At 37.7% G+C, this 11,055-nt stretch overlaps 1 protein-coding gene across 1 annotated transcript in view; it reads right to left on the bottom strand.

Annotated features, from left to right (window-relative positions):
* Positions 1 to 4,091: 4,091 nt before the first annotated feature.
* LOC139984118 (cubilin-like) overlaps positions 4,092 to 11,055 on the bottom strand; it is a 45,221-nt gene continuing 38,257 nt past the window's right edge. Inside the window, exons 10-14 of the mRNA XM_071997836.1 lie at positions 10,536 to 10,583; positions 8,558 to 8,914; positions 7,401 to 7,494; positions 6,194 to 6,474; positions 4,092 to 5,834 (exon numbers count right to left, since the gene is read on the bottom strand). Of these exons, the coding sequence (XP_071853937.1) occupies positions 5,737 to 5,834; positions 6,194 to 6,474; positions 7,401 to 7,494; positions 8,558 to 8,914; positions 10,536 to 10,583 (878 nt within the window). The 3' untranslated portion in view covers positions 4,092 to 5,736. The remainder of the gene's footprint in view (positions 5,835 to 6,193; positions 6,475 to 7,400; positions 7,495 to 8,557; positions 8,915 to 10,535; positions 10,584 to 11,055) is intronic.

Here is an 11,055-nt window from a genome sequence, read left to right as displayed (position 1 = left end):
AAATAGTGTGACAGGTCACAGTCATTGAGCCAGGACGCAGGTGCATGCTTCCCGAGTAATCAGATTTTAAAAGCTTGTGCTTCTTAAACCATAAAACTAACTTTCAAATATTGATAAATAAAAAAGGCATGCACAGAGCATGGTCATAGAGCGGTGTTGCTAACAAAGCTTTATTAAATATCAAAACACTTTTCGAACTCTCCGGAAAAGGGATCGAAAGCAAGCCCAAAAATGAATCTGCCAGGCGAGTCACTACCCACCGTTTTGTTTTTAGACTAATTCCCAAGTCACATGCGAATTTAATGTATTCCTAAAGCCTTACTGCCCAATATTAACCAAACCGCTACCAACAGCGTCACATTCTGTTCAGTTCAAAACACCGTCGGGATACTGCAGATCGGGAGGGGTGGGGGGGGGGCGTATAGAGCGATACTCCACAAAACCGCAACGTAGACATAGCTGGTAAAATATGAAACACTGAAATTGAAGAAAGAGGGGAAAGTGTGGGGTTTGGGGATATGGGCCCCTGCTTTTGTGAAAAGCCTCATACGTAGCCTAACCCTTTTAGTAGATGCCATGTTTCAAATTGAAAATCACCCTTTTTCCATTTTGTAAATAAAAGTGCGATTGTGTGCCGTTGTGTTTGTGTATTTAAAAATAGCTAAGTACGCTTGTTATTTAGAAATGCCATTTTGTCGAAAACCATTCAAATACCTGAATCTGTGGTCGCACACACATCGGTTGATTTATTCGCGTGGTTACCCACCCTCTACCTGCGCCTTGTCCTCCTAATTTCATTCCCACCCTCAAATGAAGTTAATATGTACTTTTAACTATGTTTTCAAAACATGTGGATGCTTGGTTCAGTCATCGATATTTCTAAGGCGTGTATGGTGCACATTGCGAGCTACAAGTCCTCAAACCGATATCTTATGTCTGTCTACATTGTCATATGTCAGCTGTATCATTGACTTGACATGGGTCAATCTATGACAGTTTCTTGTGTTCTCATTTGGCACACTGTCAGATTCTAGAAGATTGGAATACATCGACATATGTCAAAGTAATCAAACGGGGCACAAATCAACTCATGATCTAAGTTAAATAACAGACCTTTGTGCAGAACAACTCTCCCAAATCAGCCATTAAAATCTTGTCCCGTTTAGGTCAAATCTGGTGCTCATGAGCTGTCATTTTGTAACTCTGTGATATGTCACAGTGTCACTAAGATGTGGAAACTGTGTCCTTTGGCTTTTCTTTCAAATTGAATAAGATTTTTATTTTCTGTTTGGGTAAGTTGTTCTTGACAGTTATCACTAACATATTGACCAATGGTGATGGGTTGCGTGTGTAAACCCTGTTAATTGGTAGTTCTCCATCACATCAAGTGTTTCATATAGAAAACCAAAACATTTACAGTTCAATTGCCATGGTTACCTCTTTCACAATAATTGCCAGATGCATTCTGAAAATATCATCTTCGCCATACAAAATGCTATGAGATATGACATTTTGACCTAAAGATGCAAAAAGCAAAACAGTTCCAACAAGTTTGTTACACAATCATCTTAGAAAACTGAAATATGAGATACAGTTTCTTTTCAGCTGGAACGTGTATACTCTCCATGTTATCCCTGATCTGCAATAATACGACTGTGAGCTGAGCGGCCATGGATGCACCATGACCCACCCACTGACCTTGAGGAATAGACCATCACATCATTTCATCCTTGTGATATCCTTGGAGGGCATGGTGACACATTTTCGCTGCCATCTTCTTTTACGTCATCAATTTAAAGTTTAAATTTAACAATTTTAAGTTTTCTCCTTTAACTTGATTAAAAAAAACTTTCACTTAACAAGATCAGGGTAACAGGCCTGGCAAGTTGAGGCAGGCGCGTAGCCAGGAATTTGCCAAGGGCGGGGCGAAACTGTACATTCGGCATTGAAAACTATCTAAGCGTAGCGCCACCATGAGTTGGCGCGAAGCGTACAAGAAAATTTTGGCTTAGAATGCCTCCCAGATCGCTGGAAATGGCACTTCCCAGGCCTTGTAAGTTGCATCTTAGCATTTTCTCATTTGAAAATACTAGCGATATCATAAAAACATTAAAAAAAAAAATTATGCTCAAGGGGGGGGGCGGCTGCCCCCTTCGCCCCCCCCCCTTGGCTACGCGCCTGAGTTGAGGCAATTAACCAGCAGGAATTGAGGCAGGGTTTTGAGGTTGAGAAGGAGGAAGTGATGATGATTTTGGAGGTAGCGTAAAAAAAAAGAGAGTGATAGGAGAAGAAGTCAAAGAAAGTTCCAACGAAGGTATGAAGAGGCCGGAAGCTGATAGAGAAGTCTAACTCTTGGCGTTCATCCAACAGCTCGTGACGTAAAATAACTCTGTCCTTAAAATGATCTGTTACTACTTAATTAATTATTGAGCAGAGAACGCGAATAATGTCCAGTTGTATGGTTGCAGGAGAAACAAGCATATATTTACATATTATTAAAGAATTGATGAAATAAACCAATCATATAACTTTGTAAAGATCAGACTATACATCCCCTCACTTAAGATGCAGCCTATACGTTATATATTCAGGAGACTGAGAAAGAAAAGCGCGGGAATTTCGAGGAAATCATTCTGTACGTGTATGAAGTGCTTTTGTAATAATACAAAATGAACAACACATAATTTTCTGAAACTTTCAAACTAGATGGCGTATCATATGACATAATCAATGAGGTTCTTGTTCTTCTAGACAGTGCATTGACACCTTGGGTAATGCAAACATCATTCGCTGTTTTTATATTATTTTCATTGGGAAGAGAAAGTGTTTTAGCCTTACAAACTGTTGGCTGCATGTTAGCAGCGTACGTAAGAGCTCTCTGAACGGAAGGGGTTCTATATCCGGGGATGGGGGCACAAACGACAAGGGAAAGAGGGTGGGGTATGGGACTGGGAAACACCCCAAAACTAGCCGAACATGGATCCGCTCTGTACATTTTGAATATGCAAATTCTAGTTCTAACTGAAATGTTTTTTAACAAAAGGGTACGCCTCCTTCTGAAGTTTCAATAGGGCACTTTTAAAAACATGAAAAGGTACCTTTCCATTAACAGAAAAGGGCAATTTAAAAAGGGGCACTCTCAATGTTATGCTTAAAACTTGGGGAAAAGGATAGGGCACAAGCCAACTAGGCCGACCACCTCCACCGCCCCTAAGTGGGCTCTAACGATCGACACTACGTTTTAACAGGGAATAAATCATTTGAACGTTTAATTAATTAATTAATTAATTAATTAATGAAAATCCTTGCGCAGCTTGAATCATACTGCGAGTTTAACACTACATTGAAACAACCACCCTAAGACTAGCCCTGATACATTCTTGAGTAATATATGACATATATAATATATAGAGTGAATCAGAAAATTCGGCAACTGTTCTAAATACCATTTTTAAATTTTATTATTTCCAAATCGGCTAATATCCTAATTTACAAAAAGTGACAAAGGGAGAGAGGAAAAAAAAAGAAGAAGTAAATATCATTTTTGAGATCATGAAACCTATAAAATATACAATAAGCTGACTTTTAAAATATCCACATTAAATACATGTAATTGATAAACTGTGACGCAGTATTGATAACATGAATATTCATATATTTATAATTATAGAAGATGTAAACAAAAAAAGATGTAAAACATGCCACAACTGAGTCCCCTCACAAAATGTATACCTTTTAATATGTACTTTATTTAATTAAAACGGTAAGTGGTAATATACAACAGATTAGTCCACAATGCATTACACCCTCCCACGAGTCGGTTGAGATCACGGCGGGGGGGGGGGGGGGGCTCCATATATTTTACGTTTATTTACAAGAAAAGGGATTTCAGATTATAATATATAAAACTAACGTTTATTAACGTATTATTATAACTTTTTTTTGTGGGAGGGAAAAGGGTACCTATCTGAATTTAAGGAAGGTACCCTTTTCTTTAGCCTTTGAAGAAGATCCTGCTAGGATCGAAACGTCAGGCCAACTTACTCTTATACATTCTCCTACACAGGCTCTCTAATGGATAAGCAGTTTGCTATTTTGATTTTAAGATCATCGGTAACCGCCGCCAAAATTGCTATAGAAAGTCAAATAATCATGTTTGGAGTTCAAAATGGATTTTACTGCCGCTCATCCCCCACCCCTCCCCCACAAAAGCAATGAGGCATTGAGAGCATAAGACATTGACTGAAATCTATGCTGAAACAGTTTAAATATCTATAATTTAACCATCATCTTTTTGTTTAACAACATAGAGGATGAGCGCCAACCTGTCTGGCAAGCGTTAGCATGCTCAACTTTGGCGCCATGTTGCTGACATTTAATCTTCTCATTTGTAATGCTTTTAAAGACAACATTTATCAAGCAGTGACAAACATAACGATTACCCACCAAAATGACATGCTGTGATTGGGATATAATAAACATACAACGCACAAAAGAAATGAAATTTATTTACTACGTTGTTTTCTACATTATACTTTCGTAAAAGAAAATCATATAAATCTAAACAAAAAATACAATTCCACAGGTCCACCAAAGTTGTCAAAAAAAGTAATATTTCAGTTTTGTAATATAGAGTAAATCACAAGTGTATACCCGTGAAAAATATTTACACAATATGACAGAGCATATATTAATTAAGTTAATAAAATTTATTATATTATGCATATTCGCTAACGATGATTCTTCAAATTAGCATGACAAAAACACGAAATTATACTTTCAACAAATCATAAATAAATTTTATGGGAGCAAAAAACGGGGACATATACTATCTCACAAATAAATATCATTTTATAAAGCTGCATCCTTATAACTACCTTATATAGCAAAGACAAAAGAAAACTACATTCTATTTCTCCCGGCTGTTTGTGGGTCATCGTTTATCTCTAACATTAATTGTACTTTACATAACAAAACAGGCAGAATATTATGAATATTCATTCTCTCATGAATAATCATTTTCGATACTATCTTGTCCTGCTTACAAATTCCTTCATGTTTTTAGATGAACCCAATAATTTTCAGCTGTGTAGTTTTCTTCTATGTCAAAGGTTAAATGGGCACACCCACGTGACTTCGTTCCGACATATACAATCTGAACTGTATAGTGACATAGTGAGCAAACCCAATGCTAATAATTTTGTGCCTTACATAGAAAACAGTTCTTTTTTTTCGATTATTATATTGTGATAATTGTTCAATGATACTTCCATATTCTCTTCGATGATAAATGTCCCAAAACAATTAGCTTGCAGAGTCAAGTTTTGTGCCAAATTGGCCCAACCAAGGTTTGAAAAATATGTTCTGTTTGTTTGATATGTGCGTGTCAGTATAAATAATATGAAAGATGGTTTATGTGTCATTTGATCAGAATTTAATCAAATAATTACGTAAATGACCTCATTGACCGTCAGTACATGAAAGAGAAAGAGATTTATATTTTACGATGTCTTTCCTGACTTGTCAATACTGTGTTACGTAATATTTTATACGTTTGGTTACAAAAACAGATATTAAATAAAAAGTCTGACGTAAATAGCTGCTTTCATTAGCTCTAGTTGCTCGCAGCGCTTCATGGATTTTGATTTGACAGGACCTTCCAATGACATCAGTTTTATTTCTATGTTGTCTGTTACATCATCAACTGAACATAGACAACACCACATCGTTACATGGTCACACAACGCCCTCATCGAGGGCGGGCACCGTTCCAGCGACGAATTCCGCTGGTGTAGTTCGGTTATACACTGGACATCCCAAGGCCTCATCTGGCACTGCAAGATTAAGGGAAAAATCAACTTCAGAAACCCTTGTTCTCAAATCCTAGTGATTTTGTATTTATACACGGGAATCAGTCGATATGAAAAACGGAATAGATAAGACTGTAGACCTCATGTCACGTGGTACCATGTAGGCCTCCACAGGGTGTTATTTCAGATATGACAAACCTGATCTTAGGAATAAAGAGGATTTTAGGAATAAAGAGAACAACCTACTTTAGACTAAATCTCACACGATGTTGCATGGGTTTGAAGAAATCTTTACTCTAACTTAGTTCTAAGCACACCCTTACCTTTCCTTGTGTTAGGGGATGTGGTTAGGGGGAGGGGTTAATAAAACCTTAAATACCTACCCGCTTTGAGATTGGCATCAGCAAAGTTCAGAAGAAAACCATGAAGTTGTGTTCTTTTGTCAGTTCTGAATTCCACCCAGACAGAGCCTGCCCTGGGTAAGATTTGGTAGTTAGGGGGACGACCTCTCCCACTGTGTGCGTCCAATAGCATGTTATCGCCAGCACTGGAGTTCGATGGTGGACAACCTCCAGTGATGGTCAGATTATCTTTGTGGGATTCCGTTTCAAAACCAGCGATACTAATAGTCAAACGATGATGCAACGGACCGTGAATGACGTATCTATGAATGGATTCACCAATCAGAAACAAAAGGAAGGAAATACATTTTTCAACCCCCAAAAGTCTCAAAGATAGATTATAATTTTTTACATTAGCTCATCAAGTTTCCTCCAAAATAATTAAATTTTAGGATTGCTTGGAATTAACTTGCCAAGATTTAGATAAAGAGAAACATTTTTGTCTTCACATGAACTCGGTCATCCAATAGGTAGGTATGTTGTAGTTACTGGTGTGTTTTTGTTATACCAAGTATTGGCGTTAATCATAAAGAGGTATTTCAATCGCCGTAGAGACAAAGTATTCAGATTTTGTGGGGGTCTTTTCGTGACCCTTTAAGAGCATAGGTTATAAAATCACTTGATATTATTCTTTGTAAAAGAACTACTCTGTGGTCGTAAGATAAACACACATTTTAAGAAGGCCCGCACTTGGGGCAGTGTTTCGTTAACAATTGTAGGGTGTAGGTACTATAGCGTTATACGATTAAACGTTTTTTTTTATTAAAAAGAATATGTGTTAATGTCATCAAGAAAAGAAAGGGAAAGTCTAAAGACTGAATTTATCATTGGACCAGATTTGCCCGGGACCGGACCTGGACACACGGGGCCCTAAATTAAGGAGAGCCAAGGGACCCTGATGGAGGAGGGGGGGGGGGGGGGTTACCTAAGAAAAACTGACTTGTTCTATATTAACTTCCTAATTATAACGTAATAGCAACTTACTCATAAATATGAAAAAAAGAGAAATTATTTCTTGTAACGCACATTGCACAAACTATTGTATACATATACATTTATATTAAAAAAAAAGCAAAATGCATACCTTTGTTTACACACGGCTATATAGGGGCCCAAAAGTTTAAGTCTGACCATGTGCCGGCCCCACCCCCCCCCGCCCCACTTAACCCAAACCCCGAAAGGTACTCACCGGCAAATTACATTAGGAGGATATGTGTCAGGGTAGTTTGGTGAAGCAAGAGCAAGGGAACCTCCGTTTGGTACGTGAAGTTCTCCTCCACAAGCTGGAACAAATATTTAGAATAAAAATATTTTTTAAATATTATATAAATAATATCATTATAAGATAGCCTACCGTACAGTTTGGGCTTATAAATCCTATCAGTTGAAAACCTTTTGACAAAAGAGGAAAACATTAGTTAAACCATCAATGTATTGTTATTGTTTCTAAATGATTAAGGATCTACCAGCACAACAAAAAGTCACTAAAGAGTAATAAAAGCCCCCTCCCCCCCAAAAAAAAGCATTTGCCTAGCTCCAATCTGCAAATCTGTTCTGTTCTTCTGTTGTAGAGTCAATGCATTGACATGTGTTTGCATGAGTACGTTGCGTAATAATTGGTGACGTTGTCTTTCATTGTTTTACCACTGATGTTAATAAGACCCCAAGATCCGCTATTGATAAATCATTTTTGTTATATATTCATGAATTCATTTTTATCATATAACCCTAATATCGGCATATAACAAGTATTTTATAGTTTTCCATAGGCTTATTCAGGGGTGCCTAGATAATATATTGATATAAATTATTGATTTAACAAAAATAATGGGCACACGAACCACTCGTTAGTTTTAGGGATGCACCGGATCCAAATTTTTGGATTTTGCCGGATAGTACATGAAATCCGGCCGGATAAAATCCGGCCGGAACCGGATTTTTTCATTACACACAAGAAAGTCATTAATAAGAAGTACAAGTATGATAGTTGTATTATTTTGGTTGATCTTAAGAAACAGTGGGTCAGACCATTGAGAAAATTAAATTAAACATGTTAATTTTCCTTACTTTGAATGTTTTTATTAATTTTTGGAAATAGTTTACATTGATTTCAGTTAATACCAACACCTTTTTAATTAAGGAATAATTCAGGCCAGATTTTGAAAAAGATCCGGCCAGATTTTGAAAAAGATCCGGCTGGAGTTTGAAAAATATCCGACCGGAACCGGAACCGGATGATTGCTCAGTATTCAGCCGGACCGAATAACCGGTGCATCCCCAGTTAGTTTTGCTGCCAGGATGTCGTCATGGTTATACAATTGCCTTACGACGACGAAGTCAACTCACTCGTATATGGGCGTGGCTCAATCGTTAAGCTGAAACCGCCATATTGGTTGATCAGATCGGAATTAAATTTGATCCACATTTGGTGAAAAAGCCCTTCGTAGACGGGTGGAGTGTCAAAGCCAGTGTATGTCATCACCTCCGATTTCTTTTTGTTAGGGTTGGTACCGTTACCAATCGTGAGGGTGTCTAAGTGGGTCTCTAGACCGAGGTAATCAAATTTCAACCTAATGTTACCCCCGAATGGGATATCGATCAACCAGAAACATTCCATAAGAGGGCCATAAGGTGCCGGGTATCCTGGTGACGTAATCGTAATCTTATCGTAAACATCCTCCCGGCCGATATTCCTACCACAATCTGTTGCAAAAAGAAATTATAACAAACACAAAAAGGAAAAAAAAACAAATTGTAACAAAAAAAAAATGTAAAAAAAAAAAAGCAGTTACGGTTGTGGTTATGATACTTATAACGTTGCATAATTCCTGAAATTGAGAAAATTATCCTTAGGTTAAAACTTGTCATAAATTTGCTGACATAAGCCATTTAAATTCCATATATTTAACAACTAATGGCACGTAAAGGGTAAAACCGTATGCGTTGACACTAGGGCTATTAAACGTCTGTACAGTGTGAGGTCTTAGGTTAGCCGTGAACCAGACATTTCTAAGGCATATCATCACCTTCCACCCTAGAAACCTGATTGCAGAGGGAATTTGTGCACAGGGGAGCGATAGCTCCCACTGGTAGGCTATGGAACGCGAATAGGGAAAACTTATTTCGTCGCTAAGTTTAACGTAAGTTTGGACAACGACGTAAGTTTAGACAACGGAATTTTAGACATCAACGTGAGTTTGAGCAACAGCATGGTAAAACAGCAGCAACAACTTTAGTTTAGGCAACAACAAACTTAGATTAGACAACGAAATAAGTTTGCCAAACTTAGACTAGAAAACAAACTTAGATTAGACAACGAAATCAGTTTCAGACAAAGAAATCAGTTTGCCCCTTTTGAGTGGATACTATTTACAAAAAAGCAGGTGCATAGTGCAAGTACAGGGTGATTACTGTGACATACAGTGATATAGAATTTCCACACTAGACGGTTATCAATTTGTACATATATATTCAAGTATGGTGTCAATTCTACTCTCGTTAAAAAGTCACACCCATAGTCCCTAGCTTGAAGTAACTCTCTTATATGATCCCCCTGTCGAATCAAGTTTTCATCATTCCAATAGTGCACCCCCCTAATATCAAATCTCTGAGTGAATAAAACATCCTTTATCACACGGTACTTGTTGCAGATATAGAAGTCCCGGGACAGAAGTTAAACATTATTGCACAAAACCATCTACAAAGTCATTCAGAAGATACTTAATTGATTTGAAAGTAAAGAATCTATCAACATAACACACCCCTGAAAATAAATGAAAAACTGCTAAGTCCGAAATGTCGACAAAAGCACATAGCAGATTCAATCTATTATTAGATCTCACGCTTAATTCACTTCGTGAATGTTCGGTATTATTCGGCCATGTATTACGTCGTTTTCTCCATAGTTCTCATTTTCCATCACGGAGGCTAGTGGGGGCTATCGCTACCCTGTGCAAATTTCTGCAGAGGGGATCATCAGCCACGCCCTAAATCAACAGAGAGGCGCTGTCATAAACTGGACAGGCTGAACCGAGAATTCCTTGAAGAAATCTCTGACGAAAACTTCTGGGCAAACTAATTGCACAATCCCTTCACACATATAGCGTGACATATTCAAAGTGACATATGGTTTAGCGACTAAATGTTACCCACCTGCGTCTGGTTGTTAACCGACCAGAAAGCTTCTTTGACGTATCTCAATCACGCCCTCTAAACTGATTTTTGGCTATGAACGTAAGTAAAAAGCAAAAGCCCCCCCAAAAAGGGAGAAAAGTTTTTTTTTTGTCTAGGTAGCGTGATTTTCGAGAATTCTGAGTAGAAATACCTGAATTTGGATGTAGTCTCTTTCCCTTCTTAGGCTTCTTCTTTGGCTCTGTGGGGTTGAAGAAAATATATTAAACAATTCAACAGTTAAAATAACCAGAATGAAAACATTTCATGGTTCCTTGCTGCTGTTCATTAGTTCCATTCATAGGGAAATTTCTAACAAAGCCGTAATACAACAACAGTAATTTATGCTCACAAACTTTTGTTGCCAAAGTTATGCTAAGCCCTGATATCAATTGCAACACACATCAGTGTGTGAAGACTATCTACCATTATCATCATACCAAGTTTGACGAAATTCCGACTAGTAATAGTAGCCAAGTAATTGCAATTTGGAGTTTTTTACGTTTGACCCCATGACCTCATTAATATTCATATGAGCACAAAAATCAACAGGGTTAATCTACTTACTATGGGCCACCCACTCACCAAGTATGGTAATGATTGGTCATTCCCTTGTTGAGTTATTGTGCATACAAACTTTTCATAACAAAATAATGCTAGCCCCCCCCCCCCTA

The sequence above is a fragment of the Apostichopus japonicus genome, chromosome 17 (genome assembly GCF_037975245.1).
Source record: "Apostichopus japonicus isolate 1M-3 chromosome 17, ASM3797524v1, whole genome shotgun sequence".
NCBI classification, from domain to species: Eukaryota; Metazoa; Echinodermata; class Holothuroidea; order Aspidochirotida; family Stichopodidae; genus Apostichopus; species Apostichopus japonicus.
This window is presented reverse-complemented; position numbering and strand designations above follow the sequence as displayed.